At 61.1% G+C, this 22,083-nt stretch overlaps 1 protein-coding gene across 28 annotated transcripts in view; it reads right to left on the bottom strand.

Moving 5' to 3' along the window:
• Positions 1-22,083, bottom strand: part of CACNA1G (calcium channel, voltage-dependent, T type, alpha 1G subunit) — a 59,000-nt gene that overhangs the window by 17,822 nt on the left and 19,095 nt on the right. For 20 of the 28 annotated variants that reach the window (XM_004684351.2, XM_004684344.2, XM_004684347.2 and 17 more), the window contains exons 10-23: positions 13,252-13,403; positions 12,325-12,510; positions 12,114-12,228; positions 11,870-12,025; positions 9,042-9,110; positions 7,586-7,670; positions 7,312-7,505; positions 6,127-6,552; positions 5,229-5,329; positions 4,928-5,051; positions 3,244-3,312; positions 2,954-3,138; positions 1,997-2,123; positions 401-526 (exon numbers count right to left, since the gene is read on the bottom strand). In XM_004684351.2, the coding sequence (XP_004684408.1) occupies positions 401-526; positions 1,997-2,123; positions 2,954-3,138; positions 3,244-3,312; positions 4,928-5,051; positions 5,229-5,329; positions 6,127-6,552; positions 7,312-7,505; positions 7,586-7,670; positions 9,042-9,110; positions 11,870-12,025; positions 12,114-12,228; positions 12,325-12,510; positions 13,252-13,403 (2,115 nt within the window). The remainder of the gene's footprint in view (positions 1-400; positions 527-1,996; positions 2,124-2,953; positions 3,139-3,243; positions 3,313-4,927; positions 5,052-5,228; positions 5,330-6,126; positions 6,553-7,311; positions 7,506-7,585; positions 7,671-9,041; positions 9,111-11,869; positions 12,026-12,113; positions 12,229-12,324; positions 12,511-13,251; positions 13,404-22,083) is intronic. The other 8 variants (XM_004684345.2, XM_004684350.2, XM_004684360.2 and 5 more) reach the window with 1 other exon arrangement.

The raw sequence follows: 22,083 nt of genomic DNA, 5'->3' as shown, positions 1-22,083 counted from the left end.
ACGCCCCAGGAGAACAAACTGTTTCAGGCCCCCGTGGTGGTTTTAAAGTCTGGGGAGTCAAGGGAAATAATCAGATCCTCTGATCTCAATCAAGTAAAGCAGGGACCCCAGAGCCGAATCCGGGTTTGGGAAACAAACCGGCAAAACGAGCAAGCTACTTAATTTTCTACATTTCTCTGCCTCCGTGGAAGTGAAGTAAGAAAAAGAATTGTCTTAACAACATGCCAGCTCCCCTACCATGCTCAGCCACTGTCACCTCACTGCATCCTGATGACAGCCCCCATGGAGATACCCTGGTGGAGCCGAGGCCCTGGCCAGCCAGCTGCCCTGACGCGCCATTAAGGATGGGCCTGCGTCCTCCCAGATCCTGCCACCACCCCCACCCTGGAGTCCGGCTCACCTGGCCAAGGTTGTCAAAGTTGTACTTGTGCCGGACCCACCGGTAGCTGGCCTCGGCGCAGTCGGACTTGTTGGTGATGTTCCTGGTGTCCTCGCCCTGGCACACGAAGAACTTCCCTTTGAAGAGCTGGACGCACACACACCCGGAGACAAAAATGCATGAGCGGAAGCCACAGGCAGCCCACCGCCACAACCCCTCGGCCCCCACCGGCGGGAGCCTAGGAGCTCCGCATAGCGTTGGTGAAGGAGGCTGCTTCACCAGCTGAGTGCTTCACCCTGAGTCAGTTCAGGGCAGCTGCCAGGAGCCTCCCCTGGTGGCACCTCTTCTGGGCTCCTTGAAGCAGGCCTAGGGAGGAGAGGGGAGGCGCGGGGGCGGACACGGGGACGGGCAGGAGAGAGGCGCTGCTCGAAGGGGGGAGACAGTGGTTCTAGCAGCTCTGCCCAGAGGGTGCCAGAAATGCAAACGCTCAGCATCCCAGACCCACTGATCTGATACTCCGGGGTGAGGGCTGAGTGCTCTGGTTGACGGGTGGGTGTGGTCGTGACAGTACCAAACCCACTTTACAGCTGGGAAAACTGAGGCTCGGGAAGTTGGTTGACTCGCTCACACCACAGAACCAGTAAGTGGCAGAAAGGGTCTCAAGCTGAAAGCTTGTGCCAGACAGACGGGGCCACGACTGCGGTGGGGAAAGGAGCCGCGGGACTGGAGGACCAGGGGCCTCGGCAAGCCCTTGGCATAGACTCACATCCACAGAGAAGCCCAGGGGCTCCCTCCACCCAGTCAGGCTGGGAACCCAGGGACATGAAGAGGCGCTGGGCACGCAGAGCAGCACACGGCCTTGGCAAATGTACCCAAGTCGGGTCCCTGGGGCAAGAGAGTTCTAGGAAACCAAGAACAGCCCCCTGCCCAGGGCAGAGAAGACATCCCGGGAAGCTAAGGGGAAGGGGGGTAGCCACCCAGAAGCTCCCCGCTGCCCCCCCCACCCCGCCAGCTGTCTACCCTGCGGTGGAAACAGCAGCGGTACTAGGGTGGGGAGCCTCTGGAAGACAGCAGAGGGGCTCCCCGCTCCCAGAGGCGTCTGCTGAATCCTGCAGGCAGCTCCTGCTCTTTTTTCCTCCAAAGCCAAGTTGCCTCCCTGGGCCAGAGGCCAAGTTTCCCCAGCAGCCCCACTTCCTGCCTCGTCTGGGGTCTGCACCCGCCTGCCTGCCAGCACGCCACTAACCTGGCCCAGCTGTCTGGGCCCTGCATCCCCAGGCCTGGCCGGCAGCCCGCGGCTCAGGCGGAGAAGGAAGGGAGGGGATCCCTGAGCAGACTGTGGGCCAGGGCCAACGTCTGCGCCTGTGCGCGGGCAGAGCAAGAGGCCGGGCAGGACCGGCAGGCGGAGGCTGTCAGGGCCAGAAGCCGTCAGCCGTCCTGGCTCCCCTGGAGTCCTCTTCAGAGTCCTTGGTTTTCTGTGAAATGCCCGGGAGGCAAAGGGGCCTAAGGGAAGCGCCCGTTTATTCCTTCTGGAATAAAGGCAGCAGCAGCAGGGGCCGGTCCTGCTCGGCATCCAGGCAAGAGGAAGGCTCCCCCCAGCTCCCAGCCGGCCTCACAAACCTGCACTCCCAGGATGCCAAAAATGATGAAGAAGGCACAACAGATGACCACGATGTTGCCGATGGGTTTCAGGGAGGACATCAGCGTCTCCACCACCAGCTTCAGCCCCTGGGCCCGGCTGATTACCCTGGGGCGGGGGTAAGGGCTTTAGAGGGGGTCACCAGGCCGGGACACCGGTACCCCGCGGAGCTCCCCCACGTATGCTGCCACCCCCCATCTCGACTCTGGTCCCTCACTGTGGATTCTGAAGGGGTGTCCTCTTGTCCCCAGAGCCCCCTCCTAGTCTCCCACACCGGGATGCAGATGCCCCAAGCCCACACCTCCATCCCCTCTCCAGGGTGTCAAGGCGCTGCCTGGTAGCGCAGGGTGGGGCCTGGACTCCCGGGAGGCGTCACCAGGGAATCACGTGTTTTGGGGACAGGGAGACAAACTTGTGGGGAGCAGGTGGGGCAGGCAGGGAGGGTGGAGTCAGGGAGGTGGTGACTAGGGTCAGGGGAGCACTGCTCATTATTCCTAGAAACTTCTGGCTCTAGGTTGGGGCGGGGGAGGAGTAACTGCCTTACTGGGGGGGGCTGGGCGGGGGGAGTTCCTGCCAGGATGGCTCCCCTTGAAGTGTGAACCCTGAGTGGGGCCTGGAGGTAGGGGAGTCTGTTACCACAGGAGGGCCTAGTGTCACCCGAGGGCGCCCTCCCTGAGGAGCCTCAGCAGAAGGCACCTGCCCATGGTCCTGCTACCGAGCTCTGCACAAGGTCAGGGTGCAGTACCCCAGAGGGGCATGCCACGTGGGCAGTGTCACCGAGAGGGGCACCCTGGAAGGACACTCCGGGGGCCACGGCTTACGCAGAGTGAGAGGCAAGGGTGCCCGTAGAGGTCCCAGGCAGCGAGGTCACGGGGCCCTGGGGCCATGCGGGAGCACTGGTGGAGGGAGCACCCCAGGAGGACGCGGGCGGGGCTCACCTGAGCGGACGCAGGGTCCGCAGCAGCCGCAGCACCCTCAGCATGCCCAGGATCTTGGTGCCGCTGTCGGACACCATGGACACCAGGATGTCGATGATGGAGATGAGCACCAGCAGCCCGTCCAGCACGTTCCAGCTGCTGCGGAGGTACGCCTGCTCCCCGAAGCACCAGCCCAGCGCCACCACCTGGGGGCAGCCACAGGGACACCCGTGTCACCTACCACCCCGCCGGGGCCCCAGCCCTGCCCTCCACCCTCGCCAGACACCGAGGAAGGAGGACCCCTCCGTCACCTTCACTGTCATCTCGGCCAGGAACACTGCGGTGAAGATGTAATTGGAGAGGGTCAAGAAGATGCGCTCCTGCGAGAGAGACAGCAGGCAGGTGTTGCCCGCAGGGGCCTGCTCTGCAAAGAGCTGGGGACGTGAGCCCTGGGGCCAGCCTCTGCCACGCAGCCAGGAAGGGTTTCCCACGTTTGGCTCAGAAACCTCCCTGTCTCCGAGGCCGTGCAACCCCCTCGCACGCACACAGCCAGGGCCAAGCTCCTGACTCCCTTGCTGTGCTGTGGACAGTCTCGTGCCCAGCCCTGAGAGACCTGGCCCCCCACCCCAGGTGGCCTAGAGGTGGTGACCCCCGCCACAGTGCTGCCATCTGGGCCTCCTGTCTCAAGCCCTATTCCCCATTCCTCTCTTAAAACCAGGACAGCATTTCACTTGATCTCTGACCTCCCCCACCCCCACCCTCCATTTCTCCCTTCTCCGAGTTCTTGCTTTCCTGCTGTGTGTCCCAGAAACGAGCAGAGCCCAGCCGGAGGGCAAGCTGCAGGCCTGGCTGCGGGGCTGCCGCTGGCTGCTGGCTCACTCGCTGGCTCACTCTCGCTGGCTCACTCTCGTATTCATGCTAGGCAGCCTCTGGGGCAGGGCAGGAAAGGAGGTGACCCAGTCCCCTGGTATCTGAGGGCTAATTCCATCTCTGGGTGGCCAAGAGGGGTGTAGGGAGCTGCAGAGGCCGCAGGCAGAGTGCGAGCATCAGCGAGTGAGGCACAGAGACAGGAAGGAGAGAAGCTGCATGATGACGGAGCTCGAGATGGAGGAGCAGGGCGGGAAGATGGAGAGAGGCCACCGGGAGCTGAGCTCTGGGGCAGGGCTGTGGCAGGAGGAGATAAGCCTTTGCCCTTCAGACCCTGGGGGGCCCAGTCCTGCACTCCCTCGGCTCCTCTCCTGGGTCAGCCCCTCAACTCCTCAGGCTCTCTCCCCAGCCCTGGTCTGGCTGCAGCCCACCCTAATGGGAAACAGAAGCTTCTGCAGAGCTGAAATCTGAACAATGGTGTGAGAGCCTCGTGGGGGGGGGGAGGGGGGGATACCTCCAAAGAAGTGTGCAAAATGCCACTGGGGAAGGAGCCACGGCTACCCGCCCTTCTAGGACCCAAACTGTGGTCAGCGGGGTGGAGCCACATGCCAGGCTGGGAAGAGTCAGCTCCCGACCAGGGGGGCCCATGCCGAGACGCCCCCTGGAAGCGGATCCAGATGCCCAGGCCTCTGGCTTCTCCTACACTCTGAGAAGGACTGACAGGTTCACAGGCAAGCAGGGGTGACCAGCATCTCCCCTAAGCTCCTAAGAACTTTATCTGTGACCTGGCAGACCCTAGAGGGCAAAGGGCGCCTTCCCTCTCCAGCAGTGCACTGTTGGGCGAGCAGGCTGGGCGAGACGTCCCCCCATGGGTGCAGGTCTGGGTGGCCCTTGTGGGTGGGACAGAGCTCACTTTCACCCAGGTAAGGGGCAGGGTCCACCCCTGCCCCTGGCTGGGCTGTGTATCCCACAGGGACCTGGAGGCAGGAGAGCGGCCAGCCGCAGGGGTGGGGGCCAGGGAGTGGCTCTCCCCCTCACACCCCCAGCTTGCACCTCTGAGTGCTAACCCCGAGGGGCCTGGCACCGAGCAGGCACTCAACAGCCACCTGTTTGGTCCCGGTGACTCACAGCGCTGTGGGGGTCGATCTTGGGGCGCTCCATGGCGATAGTGATGCAGTTGAGGAAGATGATGACGAGGACCACGTGGTCAAACATCTTGTGGGTGATGATCCGGTGACACAGAAGGCGGAACCTGCTCGGAGGCAGGCAGCAGCTGCTCAGGAGGCAGGCGGGTGGCAGCCGAGTCCTGCTACCCTGCCCTCACGCCTCCGGGCCAGGGTCACTGCTAGCACCTCCGGTCGTGTGGTGGGATGATGTCCCAGGAGAAGGAGAGGCCAGGCTGCAGGACAGGCCGCCCGCCCCTGCTTACCTTGACTGGGGAGGGAAGATGTAGGCAGACCAGGAGTCCCGCTCGCGGCAGCAGGCTGGGAGCCGCGCTCGGATCCACGCTCTCACCCGCTCCCCCTTGCTCTGTGAAAGGCCACAGGGCTGTCAGCGGGGCCAGGCCCTCAAAGGAGTTCCCTGGGCCTTACTCCGTGAGCCCAGCCCTCTGGCCAGCTCCCCGGCTCCCGCTAAGCCCCTCACCCCAGAGCATCTTCTCTCACGCCCTCCCCTCCCTCCCCCTGCAGCTCTTCCCTCTTTCCCCATCTCTTCCTCCAGCCCAGCACCCCCTGCCCTCCTTCCTCCCTTCTTGCTGGGCTTGGAAGACCCGTGAATTATCAACACTGTACCCATCACTACTGTCTGCAGAGATACACCTGGGACAGGAGACACTGACTCCTCCCCACCCGCGAGCCCTGAGCTTCCAGGCCCCTGGGCCCTACCCACAGGGTTAAACAGGGCGGCAGGGGCTTGGGGGGAGGTGCCTGGGTCAGGAAGGGTGTGAAGTCAGGGCTTGTGACGAGGTGGAGATGAGAGAAGGGGACAAGCAGGGCATCAATTTGGAGAGATGAGTGATGGGTCTTTCCGAGTCACGGGGGAGGGCCATGAAAGATTCATACAGAGCTGCCCAAAACCATCCATATCCAGGACACAGAGCCCAGCCCCAGGCTCGGCCAGCATCTGGGCCAAGCAGGGCGGGCGCGGGTGGTGGGAGAGAGGGGCTTTGTGGGGTCAGCTGCAAGGATCGCCTGGAGATGCTTGGGCAGGCACGATGGTAACTCCTTGAATGCCATAAAGCGGGGAGAGGGGTTGTGCAGCCCTGGGCCAGGCTGGGGACTGGCCTCACGGTCAAGGGTGAGGGGTCGCTGGACCCGCAGGGGCCTCACCAGGTTGCCCTCGTCGTCGTCCCCATCCAGTGGGGGGTCCTCAGGCCGCACGGTCCGGGCCGGCCGCCCCGGGGCCGACTTGCCATTGCAGCCCTGGTGCTCAGAGGCCGAGCTCCGGCCACTGGCTGTGCGGTGCAGCCCGGGCACCTGCAGGGTGTCCGGCAGGTCCAAGGAGCTCTTGGCCTCCCGCTCCAGGGAGCCCCCGCGGTGACGAGCGCTGCCTGCTGGACTGGCCCGCTCCTCTTCTGAGCTCTCCTCCTCATCTTGGCTCTCCTGGCCTTCCCCTGACAACAGGGAACGCCGCTCCCCACTCGGGCTCCTCCGCTTCAGGCTGGGGGCACGGCCCAAGCTGTTCCTGCTGGAGCGCCTGCTGGCCCAGCTGCTTGCTGCACTCCAGGGGCTGTGTGGGGAGCTGCGGGTGCTCGGCTGGGGGTGAGGAGAGGACAGGGTGGTCTCAGCCAGGACCCGCCAGCCCTGAGATGCCCTCCCAGGTACCCTGTCTGCCTTGAGCCTCCCTGACAGCACACAGATATGGAGGCTCAGATCCTGCTGGCTCACTGTAGCCAGCTGTGTGACCGTGGACAAGTTACTAAACCTTTCTGTGCTTGTCTCCTAACATGTGAAGTAGGATGACACCAGCGCCGACTCCTCATTTAGCCGGAGACAGAACACAGGAACGGCAAGAACGTGGCGGTAGCAGCCCCCTGGTGAAAAGGCTGGTTCTGACAGCTGTTTACCACGGGATTTTCCACCTAATTCTCTGGTGATCTGAAACTCGGCTCCCATTGTAAAATGGGGGTGACAATGGTTCCTACCACGTTGGGCTGTGGTGGATTAAATGCACGTAGAAACCTTTCAAGTGGAGTCTGGAACAGCGTCTGCACAGACTCAGTAAGTGGACGGGGTCGGTCATAATCATGGTGAGGTATTAAGGGGCTGGGTCCCCCACTTTACAGAGGAGGCTCGGAGGTTGCGTCTCACTTGGTTAGGAACAGCAGAGACAGGGTCAGAACCCTGCTCTTTGCCTCCAGACTAGAACACGTCCACCTGCTGGTGTCACTGGCCCTCAGGGTCACCCCCTGCCCCTGAGGCTGGTCCAGCCCATGGCGAGAGGTGTCCCGGGCCTGCCTACCTCCATCCTCACATCCCCACAGCCTCAGCCAGTCTCCCACCGTCAGACCCTACCGGTGACTTCATCTCGTGGGCTGCCCCCGGCTCGGCGGACCCGCTGCTGCTGGTGCGGCGGGAACCCGGGCCCAGAGGCTCAGCCAGGCCGGTGCTGGAGCTTTTGGGCAGGGACATGGGTGTGGCAGCTGTGTGGATGATAAGAGGTGGCAGCAGGCTCCTCTGCAGCTCCGGGTGCTCTCCCAGGGACACCACTGCGAGGGAGCAAGGGGGTGATCCTGAGTCCACGCAGGGATGGCCACGGCCAGGGCTGCATCCTGGGGGAGATACTTACAGGCCAAGCGCTTCTTCCTGTCCCCATCACCATCCAGGCTGGGTGAGAAGAAATCTGGCTCAGACTCAGACTTGGTGGCATCTCCCTAGGGTGGGGGAGCAGTGGGTCATTAGACATCTGGCCAGGCATGGCGGGCGGGATGAACTGAGCTCTCCCTGTCTCCACACACACGCACGCACTACACAGAGGCCAAGGAACCAGCGACCACGGCACGAGGCATGCACCGGCACAGGCCAGAGGCTTGGGGCCCGGGCGCTTAGGGCGCCTGGTACCTCTGCCCCCCACCAGCCAGACCTAAGAGAAGACCAAACCCCGAGTCCACAGCAAAACCAGCCAGGCTGGAGCTGGCCCCAAGAGTGGCTAAAGGGGAGAGGGGATGGCAGGTAGGTGGGCTGCAGGGAGGTCACTATGCCCCAGCTTCCCCTCCGTGGCCGCCCCCTCAGTCTCAGACATGGGGACCCTGGAAGGAAATTAAAGACCCCAGACTAGTGACTCAGCCCAAGAATGCCGCTGTAGTCCGTCTGCTGTTTCTCTCCAGCGTCCCCAACCCCCGCTGGCCCTGGCCCCATTTTTACCTCTCTGCCTGTCTCTGGGACAGTTTTTCCTTCGCTCTTAGCAGGTCAGTAGGTTCCCTAGTAATTACATACTTCTCCTTAAGAAGTTATTAAAAAAAATATTTGATTGCTACTTTTGATAAGAACATAAATATTGCGTAATTGGCATCTCAGGGGATCATTTTCATTAACTCCGTTTACATCCCTAACGAGGCCTTTAATTATCAAGTGGGATCTCCGGGGGGCTGCTCGGGATGTGCGGCACCATGGGGTCCCACAGGAATCCTGGCTTCGCCCTGAATTCCGGTGCCAGTGCAGGAAACAGCAGGCTGTGGGGAGCAGAGGAGAGGCTCACCCCAAAATACCAGCTGCACCTCCTGGGCGGTTAAAGGGCCAGAGGCTGGGAAGTGATTTAAAAACCCGGTAAGAGCGACCACCCCCACTTTCTTCTCCAAAGACTCCTGAGCTGAGACAGGTTGTGGGGTCTCCAACGGGGGGCTCGGGGGCAAAGGGGAGGGGAGAGGAAGAGGGGAACGGGCCACGGCCATGGATTGATATTCTGCTGAGGCCGGACAGTTCAGACTCCTGGGGACCTCAGCACAGGCACGCACACGAGACGGTCACACAGAGGATTCTAAGTCCCTTCCTGCTCCCCCCGTCACCGGTCAGGCAGCGATGGGAGTGGCGCCCCTGAGGTGGATGGCGGCAGAGGCAGGAAGGACCTCGAGGTCCTTGAGGGGAAGGGACTTAAAATCGAAGCAAACCTCACGACATCAATGACCACCATGGCTACCACAGGTGCACAGTAGCTGAGCGTGAACACGAGCACAGAGACACGGAGGCGGAGTGGAGGTGCACGGGGCTCGGGCACGGGGCATGCCGGCTCAGGACCGAGTACCTACCCCCTGGGAGTCGACAGGCAGCTGAATACAGCTCAACTGTCCACTCGCATCTTCCCGTTTGCTGATTTCCTACAGGGAGAGGGGGAGGCAGGGGACGGGCGCTGGTCACAGGCGCTCGGGCTTTCAAACATCAGCAGTGTCGAAAGAGGGTGAAGAAAAAGAGGGGAGCGAACCAGTGGGAGGGGGCGGGTGGAGGGGGGAAACGAGACACGGAGGGCGGGGGAGAAAGAGGACAGAATGGCCTTCCAGAATTCAACCGCAGGCCCTCAGGCCAGAAGGAATTTGAAGGGTGACACAGAGGCCACAAAGATGGGGACCAGGGCAGGAAAGGCGGAGGAGCCCCCAGTAACCCTGCAGCTGTCACTGGGGGTGTGCCAGGTGCTCTGGAGCCGCTTCACCCGCTGGCGGGATTCTCCGCAAGGCGGCCAGTAGCCACCGCGAGCACCTTCCCAGGGGAGGCCTCTGCTGTTTGGGGGCTCCAAGAAACCACCCCAAGACATACAGAGCGTAAGAGGCGCGTGGGGTCTCGATGGGCAGCTCCAGCTCAGCTCTCCCTGGCTGCAAGGTGGCAGGCGTGGAAATGGGCAGATATGGGAAGGAGACTCGAGTGGAGTGAGAGGCAAGGAAGAGACGAAAGACCGCAGCAAGAACAGGCCTCCTGACCCGTCCGTGGGCCCCAGTCCCTCCAAACCTGAGCTGTCCGACTGGGATGGGACGTGACGAGTAACGGTGGGATGACAGTGATGATGTTTTCTGTATCAGTTAATGGCCCCATACCGGGCCTGCTGTCTGTTCATTTAATTAAGTGTGCGGATGATAAATATACAGGGATTCAGGGTGCTGCTCCCTGCAAGTCAGGAAATCAACAGCTGAGCAGGCCCATCCCCGGGGGGTGGGGGGACGGGGGCCCTCCTAATTCCTGGCAGGGTTACCAGGCCAGCAGGGGGCCACCCTCAAGGCCTCCTGCTGCTGCTGCAACTCAGTAAAAGGAGGGGGGAGGCCCCTACTGCCTCCACTGAGGTGCACTGCCCCTTTGCAAAAAAGCGGGTCATCATGACCACAAAGCCAGTCTCCCCAGCACTACTGCAGAGCTCCTGGAGCTATGTGTGCAGCCCCCTGAACCTCCACACAGGAGAGGGCAGGTGCCTCTGGAGGTGGCCAGGTCACCGGCATTGAGTGACCTCATCTCCAGCTAGGTGTTGGCCACCACATTCAGGACAGGGCACAGCGGGCCAGACCCTCAGGCAGACCCAGAGGACTGTAGCGCCATGACACCGCCTGGGAGCGGGGTTGGTGCTGAAATCCTTTCTCCAGCCCACCCAGGCCTGGTGCATCACTCCTTAAGGGAGACCCTACAGCCACTGTCCTACAGCCACTTGGGCTCAGAAGGTTTAGGAGGATGTGGCCACCAGGCCCTGACCACCTCTTCAGGCCGGGTAGGGCCAGAGTGACCAGGCCGGGCTGGCGGGCCAGGCTGCTCTCTGTTCCCACACGCAGACTTTGCTGCTGCCTAGCAACCAGGCCAGCTCAGCGACACTCAATTTAACAAGGTGTTTGCAGAAAGGGCCTGGAGGTGGGGAGGGGGCTGTCTGCAGGCACCTCCAAGGCTGCCGCTGCTGGGCAGCTGAATGGCCATTTCCCTCCAGTTTCACAGAAATTTTCTGAGGACTCTTAGCCATCAGGAGGTGCGGTTTGCAAGGGGCTGAGGGCCTCCCCCCACTTAGACTTGTGTGGGATCATGGGGGGCACCCTTTGAGCTTGTGAGACCTTGGGGACCCCCAAATAAGTGTCCTGTCCCAGTGAGAGTGCCAGTGTCCCTCCCTCCTCAAGGAGGTCCAGCCCCCACCAAAGGCAGGGCCACCTCTCCCCTCCTCCCCATCAGCTACCCTCTGTGCCAGAGGGGAGGGAGTACGATGTCAGATAATGGCAGAATTACAACAGGAGTGGAAAAGACAAGTGCAGTGTGGGACAGAGGCATCCACACCCCACCAGCCCAGCCCGACCCGTGGGGAGCAGCCCTCCTTCGCAGGGCTGGAAAAGAGTCAGAAAATAGATTTTTGTTTTTCCACCGTGTGCCGGGTATTTATAGACCAGGCCGCAGCGGGAGTTTCCATCCGGGTCACCCGGAGAGAACTGGACCAAGAGCTTCTCTGCCAATCTGGAGCATTTCTAGGTTGGGTCAACCTGCTCTGTGCCAGGTGCAAGATACTGGGGTGGGCCTGGGGCTCAGTGGGATGAGGAACAGAGCTGAGAGTGAGAAGCGGGTGCAGCTCTTTGGGCAGAAAAGGGGCCCTGGCATGGAGGGCAGGATCAATGTAAATCAATATTAATTGATGACGCTGCCTGTGACGAAGGTGATGAAGCTCGGGCTGGAAATAGGACGCTCCTCTCTGCCATGCCCGCTGCTAATTGGGCTCATTTCTCACCCTGGGCAGCTCAGCCCTGTCTGGGCTCTGGTGGCATCTTCATCAGCTCAGTCAGAGCTCAGATGACTTGCACACAAGCCTCCCCCACTCTGGGCTCCGAGGGCCCCACTCTGAAGGCCCGGGGAGTCCCTGCCTCAGGGATCCAGTTACACTCTGGCCAACCCTTGTCTCCTCAGCCCTCTGGGGAAGAGTCTAGCTGCCTTTGAGGGGAAAGCGCTCTCAGCAGCGAGCCTGGAACCCAGTGACCCCATGCCACCAACCTGTCTCCTGCCCCCAAGTCTCCTACCCCTTGGCCCCCCAGCCTAGTCTGAAGGGCACTTCCTGTGGACCTCCTGGGCCACGACAGCTCAAGCCGGGCAGTCGGTTCCTCCTGGGAATGGATTGTTGCAGGCAGGGGGTTACCTCCGCCTGGAAGCCCTCCACCAGAATGGCCACGAGCAGATTAAAGAGCACGTAGTTGCCGAAGGTCATGAGGGCGATGAAGTAAAGGGCAGCCCAGGATGATGTGGAGGCCATGCCATTGTAGAGCACCTTGTTCCAGTCCTCCTGGGTCAGGATCTGCAGGCAGAGGATGGGAATCAGAGCCCCAACCCAGGGCACCCTGCCCGGCCCTCCATCCAGCCCCGCTACCATCTCCATCTCCAACCTGAAAGACGGTGACAATGGCCCAGAGCAGGGAGTCAAAATTCTTCCGGTCCGGCAGCGTGTCCCCATCCCGCTCGGAAGCAAATTTGCAGCCGAAGAGATGCATGCCCAGGATGCTAGAGACACGAGAAGCCGGTGATGAGCTCAGCACCCGGCACCCTCGGCCCCTGGGGCCTTCTCCCAGCTGGCAGCGATGCCGCCCCTGCCCTCACCTGAAGATGAAGATGAAGAGCATGAGCAGCATGCAGAAGGTGGCCACGTTGTCCATGGTCTTCATGAGCACCACGAGCTGCCGCTGCAGCGCCGGCAGGAAGCGCACCAGCTTCAGCACCCGCATCAGGCGGAAGGTCCGCAGCACCGACAGGCCGCCCCCCTGCTGGCCCACGATCTCCCACACGCTGCAGGGGAGCAGTCGCCTGAGCCCGCTGCAGGCTCGCCTTCTCGTCCCTCCCCTTGAGACAGCCCAGCAGCACCTGCAGGACTGGACTGTCCAGCATGACAGAAGAAAGTGGGACACAGACGGGCCCTCGGGCGGCCAGACAGGAGCCTCTGAGATGGTCAGGCTCTGGGTGACAGCTCCAGCCCCCTCCCCCCACAAATCCAGGCCAGGTATCACAGCCTGGCAGCAGACAGCCCTCTGCCCAAATCTGGCCAATACAACAGCACCCAGTTATGGAATATTTGCTTTGTTCTCATCTAATGAAATCGAAAGCCAATTCCAAAAAGCAATAAAGTTATTCTCCTGGCCCTAGGCCAGGGAGGACACAGCACTTTCCCAAGGTCTTGGAAACCCTAAAGCGAGATGTGTTGTCTTCGATGGTTTCCAAGCCCTTTACAAGTAGGGACAGCTGGCTGGGCCTCACATTCTTCCCGGTCCTCACCAAAGCCAGCTCTCTGCTTCTTAGCTACCCCAGACCTGCATGAGGTGGAGGGCAGGGGGGAGGGGAGATGGCAGAGCTGCCCTGGCGGATGGAGAGGTGAGGCCAAGTTCAGAGTGAGCGAGCTGGAGCTGAGGGAGGGGGTGGGATGGTGCGTGGGGGTGGGGCGGAGTGTCCCCATGGAGTGGGGGTGGCCTTACTCAGACCCTGCCACCCCAGGGAGACAGGCTGCGTGACAGCAGAGAGGAGCCGACACCATACCTGATGACAACAATGACGCCATCAAAGATGTTGTAGGGGTTCTTGATGTAGCCGAAGGGACCATACACCAGCAGCTTCAGCAGCATCTCCAGGGCAAAGAGGCTGGTGAAGACGATGTTGCTGATTTCCAGCGCGTTGGTGAGCTCCTCGGGCTGGAGGGCGGGGTGGGGCAGGAAGCAGCTGTGACTTGTCCCTGGGCAGCCCTTGCCACCCCTCCCCAACATGGCGCCCAGGGACAGGCGCCACACAGCAAGCTTAAGGGGGGGTGGCATGTTGGGTGCTCAGGCTCCTGGGGAGGGTCCATGAGAAAATGCACTCGGGGCAGCCCAAACCCTCCCCGCCCCCTGCCCAGCTCCCGGTCTGTTTTGCGGGAGGCCCGCGAAGGGTTCTGCCTGCCTCTGGCTTGGAGTGCCCAGACTCATCGGGCTGCTGTGTAAGCTCAGCCAGCAAGGCCAGCAGCACGGGGTGCCGGTTACTTCGGAAGGCACCACCCAGGCCTTACGCACACACCCAGTCACACAGCCACAGGAAAGTCTTAGGTGCGAATCCGCTACGCTCTGGACGTGGCCACTTTCTCTCGGCACCTCTGGCTACACTCCGTCCTTCTGGACACACACGCACACAAACAAGCATATACGTGCACACACACCAACACATTCGCGCACACACACAGGCTGATGGACAGAATGGGGGCCCCAAGAGGGGCTTCACCGAGGAGGCCCCTGGAGCCTCGACCTTACACTAGAATACCTGGGTAATTCTCAGCCTATCTGATCTTGCTGTCAGCCCTTCCGCAAGCGTCTCTGCCTGTGTGACCAAGCATAAAGCAGCAGAAATAATTATTGTTACGCTCTTATCCAGGGTTTGGGGCTGGGACCAAGGAAGGACATCACAGCTATGTCAAACCAGCTCATCTGCTATTTCAGTTCACTGTCTCCCCCTCCTTTCAATGTTAAGCGCCTGCTGAATGCCTAGACATCTACCAGGTATTAAAGGCGCTGTAGAAATACGCCAGCCATGCCCCCTGCCTCCCAGGACTCAGCTTCTAGCTAGAAACAAGTTGCACACACACAAAACAGCTGAATAACTACAAGAGGCCTGAGATGCTTCTATGACAAAATAAGTTATCCAGACAGTACATCCAGGAGTTCAGGGGTGAGAGGGTGAGGGAGGGTAGCCAAGCCTTAGTGGGGAGGCAGCACTTCGATGAACTCTGAAGGGTGGTGGTGTCTTTCCAGGGCAAGAGAAAGGTGAGGGTGCTCGAATCACCTTTGAGCACAAGGAATGAGCCCCTTGGGGAGAAAGGGAGGGAATGGCGTGGCTGAAGGCTGAGAATGCAGAGTGAGATATGACTGGCTCCAGGGAGCCACTGCCCACCCATGGGGCTTCTTACTCATCGAAAGTCTAAGGTACATGGTAGACACTCAGTGAATTTATCTTAAATAGACAACCAATGTACTCTGTCCATCAGTCCCCTGATCACCAAGGTGTCTCGTCTGGCTGGCTGTTCGGGTTGGTCACCCAAGCCTGGAGCCAGTCCCTGGGCATCACCTAGTGGACCTTACCTGTTGGCCACTCCAGCGGGAGTGGGCTGGAGGACGGGTCTTCTGACCAGCAGGCAAGAGCCATTCGGAGGACAATGTCCAGTCTGAGGGAGGGATTCTCTCAATCCCAGCCTGGATCTTTTCAAAGGCAAAGGTGGGGGCAGAGCGGGGGCCAGGGGGTGGAGCGGAGAGGCCGCTGCCAGAGTGAGCAACTGGTGTGGTGTGGTGTTGCCCATTCACCCAGCAGATCTGCATTGAGTCTTTGCCCCAAGATTGCTAAAGGGGATGAAGGTGCTGCCCCAGAGCTAGCAAATGGGGCCACAGAGAAGAAACACAACCATGAGTCCGCCCAGGTGCAGACAGTGGCGAAAGGGCCACAGAGACCGCCAAGCTGCTCCCCCGGGCCAGCCGGCTCGGCTCCCGGCTAGCCGCGCGTCCTGCCAGCCACACAACACCCTACAGCCTCGCTGACCGGAGGAGCAGAGGGCCAGAGGTGGTGAGGGCGGAGCGCCAGGCAGTGGGCCCCAGTGCCAACCCTGCTCTGACTCCGAAAACACCAGACAGTGGGGATCCGAACCCCCAGTGGCAGCGAGGGAAGCCAGACACGCGGCTGGACTGAACGCATAACGTGCCTTCGAACGTCTATAAAATCGTATTTCACGTGAACACAGATGCAGCTGAGGCGAGCGGGTGAATTTTATGGCCTATACATTCTACCTCAAAAGAAGCTGCCAAAAGGAAAATTAATATTTTAATATTAACCTTTTTTAAGGTTTTTAAAAAGAAACTAAAGCGAAGTAGTTATGAGGAGCAGGTATTCACTGGACCAGTGATTCCAGAAAGTACAGCAGCTGCCAGGCATGTCCAGGGAGGGTGTTCCCACCGCTTCCTGATGTTACTGACGGGGCTGGGAACAGTCTGCACTCAGGGAAACGCCAACCAAGGGCCTCCAAGACAGATGGGGCGGGCTCCCCGCAGCCTGCATCAGAGGTGCTCATGGAGGGGGACAGCAAAGGCTGGAGCCCCGAGCAGCAGGGTCAGTGGCTGCGGGCTGGACAAGGCCTGGGAGGCGGGCGGCCACTCTCCTAGGTCTCCCCCTTTCCCGGCCGCACACATTTCGGGCAATGCCTCTCCCCCCTGGGACTCCAGGAACCCCGCGGTCCATGGGGAAAAAACCCTCCTTCTCAGACAGCCAGGTCTGTCCAAGTTACTAAATTGGAGCTGGGAATGTTCTGCAAATACAGACGAGGACGCAGAGACACAATCTTAGCAACACAGCCGCCCCAGGGACCAGAGCCATGATCACGGTCACTGCAGCGACCGTGGGCGGGCGGGCATCCATGGCTGCGCGTGGCCTCCCACGTCACGCTGCCCAAGCACCTTCTCTTCTCCCAGGACTCGATCCTCTCTGCCCCAGACAGCCACTCAGGGCTCCCAGACAGCGGCACACCGAGGCTGAGGGTGTGGGGTACGCCTGGTGGGGGTCACGCTGCTCACTGAGAGAGGTTCAGGGCCGGGTCCATCTACGCCTCCTCGGCCTCTCCCTGTGCTGCTGAGGCCACCACACACCCAGCGGTCAAGCAGACACGCGCAGGCCCAGGCGGCAGGTACCTGCTTCCCTCTCTGTGCGGATACTAAGTGAAGCTCGCCTTGGAGCAACTGTGGCCCAAGGTCAGCTGCTCAATATTCGCAGCACCAGAACCCCCCTGAAGCCCATTAGCACCCTATCAACTAACCCCTGAAGTGGTTACGGGTGTACAGAATGCTGCTCACAGAAAGGGGGTGCTGAACCTGGACCGGGAGGCCTGCCAAATCTGAGAACTTCTACCTGTGTAACCTTGGGCAGGTCTCTTAACCTCTCTGATCCCCAGTGGCCTCTCCTGTTAAACAGAGTACCAGCACCTCACCGCAAAGCTGCTCTGCAGAACTGAAGGCGCTGAAGCCTGTCAGCTTGCCAAGCCCAGAGCCGTGAGCCCGGGCCCTGTGTGGACTGACAGTGGAAGCAGGTCTCACACGTGGCGGGCGGGCTTTGAAGGGTCCCGCCGGTTCCCTTGTTGGGGCAACCCCCGGGGGCCCCCGGAGTTTCGGCTTCGGTTGGGTTCGTTGGGCCATTGGGGAAGGCCTCCTACAGAGGGTGGCCCCGCGGGGGGCAGAGGGGATGAGCAGGGCCCGCTCCAGGGCCGAGAGAGTCTAGGGCCTGCTGGGCCAGAGGGTAGGTGGCCAGTGGGAGACAGGCCTGCAAGGTCAGGAGGTTCAGGCAGTACAACCTCGACCCCATTCTACCACTCAGCCGGACTGGCCTCTGACCAGGATGCTGCCTGGAGGGCGGGGAGGGTGGAGACACGCATATGTTGTGTTAAGAAGATTAATCTGGCTGCAGTGGTGGCAGCGTGGGGACTGCTCGGAGAGACGAGACCAATTAGGGGATACTGCAGCCGTCCAGGCGGAAGCCTGAGCACCGCTCCGCAGACAGAGCCTGTCACAGGGCAGAGCAAGAGGGGGTGGGCGAGCAGGCCAGAGCTGAGTGAGCGCCCGGCACCTGCCCACCCCCACAGCTCAAGTCCCAGCTGTCCCGCGGGCCTGATGCCTCTGCTCCCCATTCTGACTGCTCCACTCGCCTCACCTCTGCTTTTGATTGTCCTTCGGCTGCTCCCACATACCCAAGCGGGGAGGGCCTGGAGGGCCACTGGGCCAGTGGGAGGGGAGTCTTAGGGAGGTGAGGGAAGTCGGGGACAGCTGGTGGCAGCGGCTTCCAGGGTCCCCAGCGTCTAGATCATGGCCTTGCTCCACCGCGGCGGTGCTCCAGCTTGGCACGAGCCTCTCTGAGCGTGTCGCCTTCAGCCCCTCATGCCACTGGGCCTCCCAACCAGGGGCTCACGCCCTTCCCCGCCATCTCCCTCAGGCCCCCCAAGGCCACACATGTAAACGTGCACGCTAAGTAGGTGCCGGGCCCCCAGAGCGCCCACTCTGCTTGCAGACAGCAACACCAGAGCCTTGCACTTAACATTCTGGAGCTACAGTCTGTCCCTACCTCCCACCAGCAGGACAGCCTCAGCCCAGAGCCCACCGGGGACGGCTGGACGGCTGCCCTCGGCCAGTAAGTGCCCACACTGCCGAGGCTGTCACACGGGTGGGCACTGCTGGTCACGAAGCTGTGTGACTGGGCTGGCCGGTGGCCCTGGCTGCTCTGGGCCTCTCCACAAGGTCCCCTTGCGCCTCTCACCTCTCTCCCCGAGGAGCCACCCCAAACCTCCACCCTTTCTCCAGCCCCCATCTTCACCCCCAAGCTGCTTCCTCAGGGCATCACTGCCCTCCCTCAAGTACCCTGAAGTCCACTCCTGGAGGGCCTCCATCGGTACCTCCACCGGTGCTCATTGCAGGCTCTGTGGGGCTGGTACCACCCCTGTTCCCTCCATTCTCCAGACTTCCCCAGACCTCCCTCTGCAGGGGCCTTCATGGCAAATCAGGCCCATTTACCTCTGAACCTCAGGCCCAACTCCCCCGCTCCTCCACGACTTTCTTCCCAGCCCTCCTCTCACTGGCTGCTGGGCAGCATCTGAACCTCTGCCAGCTGCACAGCCAGCCCCCCACCCCCACTGCCAGTGCTAGCTACCTCAGGGCTCCTCTCCTGCTGCCTCTCTCCCCCCAGGCCAACATTCCTCAGACTTCTGTCTGCCCCACTTCTCCCCGCCACACCCCCCTGCGCGCCCCCACTCCCACCTCTCCAGCTGTCACTGGGGTGTAGAGGACACTAAACAATCTCCCCCCAAGCCTCTGGCCCCGCCCCAGGAGCGCCAAGGCCTGCCTGCCTGCCAGCCTTCACCAGTGGCCTCTGGCCAGCTCCAACTCAGCACGTCCACAGCAACGTCTCACCTCCCCTCCAAACCTGCTCCTTCCCGACTTCTCGGCTCCATCACTCCTGGAGCCATGGGGTTATCTAAGCTTCCTGCCTGTCCCTCCCTCAGCAGCAGGTGCTGGGCCCACAGACCCTGCCAAGGGAGCTGCTGTCCCTCCAACCCTCGTTGTCCCACGAGCACCAAACTTGGGGGCCCCTTGCCTCTGATCTAAGGACAGAAATAGCCTCCAGGCCCTCCCCTCACCCAGCTTGCACCTACCAGAAGCACCAGTCTCCTTCCACACGGCTGGACTCACGTCACTAATGTTCAGACACTTGGGGGAGGGGACACGAAGTGACTGTCCTTCAGAGGGTCCCATGACACCCTGCGTGTTTTCAGGCCCAGCTGTGGGAATCGTCCCAACCCTTCCTCCTGGCCCCCTCTGCTCTGAAGCCCTGCTGCCAACCTTCCTCATCTTCCAAGGCCCCTCTCAAAAGCCGCCTCCTTCCAAAACCCTTCTGAGTCCCCAACCTGGGCCTGTGCCCCCTCTGTTCCTGCAGGCCTCTCTCATGGCGTCGAGCATAATCGTCCATGAAGGGGAAGGACTCCCCATCAGAACCCAAGTGTCTCGGGGGGCTTCTGGCACATCCCCAGCCCTCCCCTGCCCTCCTAGTCTGCTATTTTAAGTGCTGGGCACAGAGCGTGCGTCCTGTGTTGGTCGAAATGGAGCCTGGACGCAGAGGACGCCTGAAGGACTGTGAGCACCCCTGGGCTCACCATCTCCAGCAGCTCCTTTCTCCACCCACATCCTGAGACCTTTTGAGAGTCTGGGGCCAGGAAAGCTGGAAAAGAATTATCTCCTGGAGTCCTGCTTGACCCCCCAGCCCCAGCTCCACAACCAGAGCTTCTCTGCCTGGAAGTCAGGGACTCTCGGGGGACCCAAGGTGTAGGGCTTGGGTAGGAGGTGCCCACAGAAGCCTGGTCCTCAAAGCCCACATTTGGTATTTATGCTTGTGTTTATTTTTGAGGCGAGAGCTTCCAGCTTTCAGAAAATTACAAACAGATAGTGAATTCCCTCAAAAGTTAAGACCTGGCACATCCGGACTCTCCCTGCCCCATTCCTACCCACCCCCAGTTTCCCTCGCCATCAACAGTCGACCTCACTGGCTTATAAATAGAAACCCTCTCTGGACATGTATTGAGAGTGACAGGATGGACCCAGAACCTGAGACATGAGCAAAGTCATCCCCTTCCCTGTCCTCCCCCTGCCCCAAAGGTCATCTACTCTGGACCGTCCCTCCTCCTACGGCCAGCGACCACCAACCGCCAGCCCCTAGCCCGCCCCCCACAGGCAGTCATCTCTCTCCTCCAATGAGTCTGGCGCTGTCCTCAGTAACCCAGATGCCTCTGGGCTCCCTTGACCCCATCCCCGCTCCCTCGCCTCCTCCTGAGGGGCTTACTCCCCACTGCAGGCACGGTGGAGGGGTTCCTGGCTCGAGACAGCCTTTCCGGGCTCTAGCAACTGGCTGGAAATACATCAGGGCCTCCCGCAGGCACCTCTTGCACAGTGGCCTCCAGCAGCCTCCAGCAGCCAAATCTGCTCCAGCTCTAGCACTCCCAACCCAGGAAAAAAGTGGGAGTTTCGCCTGCCCCCAGATCCAACTGATGTTGAATGCTGCAGATCAGCTACCTGCCAGGTCTGTCTAGCCCTCTCCTCTCTCCAGCCAGGGGCAGAGGTAGGGGACGGACTGGTGGGCCACTGCAGCAGCCTCCTGTCCCCCCTTCTACGCCCACTGCTTCCCCATCCAGAGGACTGGTGACAGAGCACAAGCCCACTCAGATCACTGACCCGCCTCAGACCTTAGCTGGGAACCTATCCCCTTCGTGATAAAATCCGGACTCCTCTCGGGTCCCGGACCTGAGCTTTTCCATACTCATCACATCTCTTGCCATTGGCCCATGCCACCCAGACTCAGCGCCCCTCTTGTTAGGAATGCTTATGAATCTCTCCATTTGGGGGCCGGGGCCCTGGCCTTCCCCGTGATGCCCCCCACTGCCCACCGGCTCTGCTTTGCCTTGCTCTTCCATCAGAGACGGAGCCCTCCCTTAGTCTGTGAGTAAGTAGTGCATGGCTCACTCCTCTGTGTGTCCCTCCTCAAGCAGGAACTCCACCTAGTAGGTGCGACTGGCCACGTCGCCGGCCTCTGCGAGACGATGGACAAGGGGGCTCCGGCCCAGCGTGCACAGCGCCGGCCTGTCCCTACTCAGGGAAGCCAGTCATGCATGTCCCTCCCCGACTCCACACTCAGTGACGTCAAGTTGATGGCTTGAAAGCAGGCCTGGAAGGAACATTTATTTACACCATGGAAATTGGCAAACGCTACAAATGCCACCATCAGGGTTGTTTTTTTTTTTTTTTTTCATCTTTTTAAAAAAGGCTAGTTGTGAAATCATGCCACTGTTCAAGCCTAGTTCTGATACACAAGAAATGCAGGATTGCCAGGACCCAGTGGGAGGGCAGAGGGCCCTGAGCGCCGCCTCCTAGTGGCGGGAACACCGTGCTGGCCCTCCACCTGCTCACCCGCCCCAAGCCGCTGCTCTGCTCCGCCTGGGAGCCTTTGGTCCTAGCCCACCGCGCCAGTCCCTCTGGGCAAACCAGCCCTGCCACTGATCCAACAGCTGGCAGGTTAAGGGGTGCGGGGGTCTGAAAGCGGGGAGGCATGGGGCTGACTTTGGGTGGGGTGGTGTAGAGCCAAACGGGTGTTTCCTCTGTCAAGAGGTCAGTGCAGGCCCTTCCTGGTGGCGCAACAGATTGGGATGCAGCGCTGCAAGCTGGCTGCAGCCGCCTCCGTGCTGGTTCCATCCCCGCCCTGGAGGTGACCACATGGCACAGCAGACCTCTCCTGACCCGCCCGCTGCTCCCCTCTGCAGTGGACTTCGTCAGTCTGCCTGCTGTGCTCCCCACTCTGTCTCTGGTGGATCCTCTCACTGCCCCTGCATCTCTGGTCTGCACCCCAGTTCTGTGTGCACAAATAAGTGAAAAAAAAAAAAGAGGCCAGTGCAGGGGTGAGAGGGCATCCTCATCACTGGCAGAAGAAATGATGGGTAAGGCAGGTGGTGTGGGCAGGCCAGGGCCTGGGGATCCAGGGCAGCAGCGCCAGGCAGAGAGAAGCTGGGTGTCCCCACCTGGGGGGCACCAGCGAGTGCTCCCCGTTCCATAGTACTGGAGACAACAGGCAATCGCCTGACGGCTGCTGGCCTCCAGCAGCATCTGCTCAACCGCTTCCTCTCCCCGCTCCCCTTCGGCCTCGGCTCCTCAAAGCTCCTCTGCCTCGGCCTCCCCTCTCCTGCGGCCTCCCCTCTGCCAGGGCCTCCCCTCTCCCATGGCCTCCCCCCTGCCGCGGCCTCCCCTTTCCCACGGCCTCCCCTCTCCTGCGGCCTCCCCTCTGCCA

Source organism: Condylura cristata, unplaced genomic scaffold, assembly GCF_000260355.1.
Source record: "Condylura cristata isolate star-nosed mole 26May11 unplaced genomic scaffold, ConCri1.0 scaffold00017, whole genome shotgun sequence".
NCBI classification, from domain to species: domain Eukaryota; kingdom Metazoa; phylum Chordata; class Mammalia; order Eulipotyphla; family Talpidae; genus Condylura; species Condylura cristata.
The sequence above is the reverse complement of the archived record's forward strand: the minus strand, read 5'-3'. Positions and strand labels throughout refer to the sequence as shown.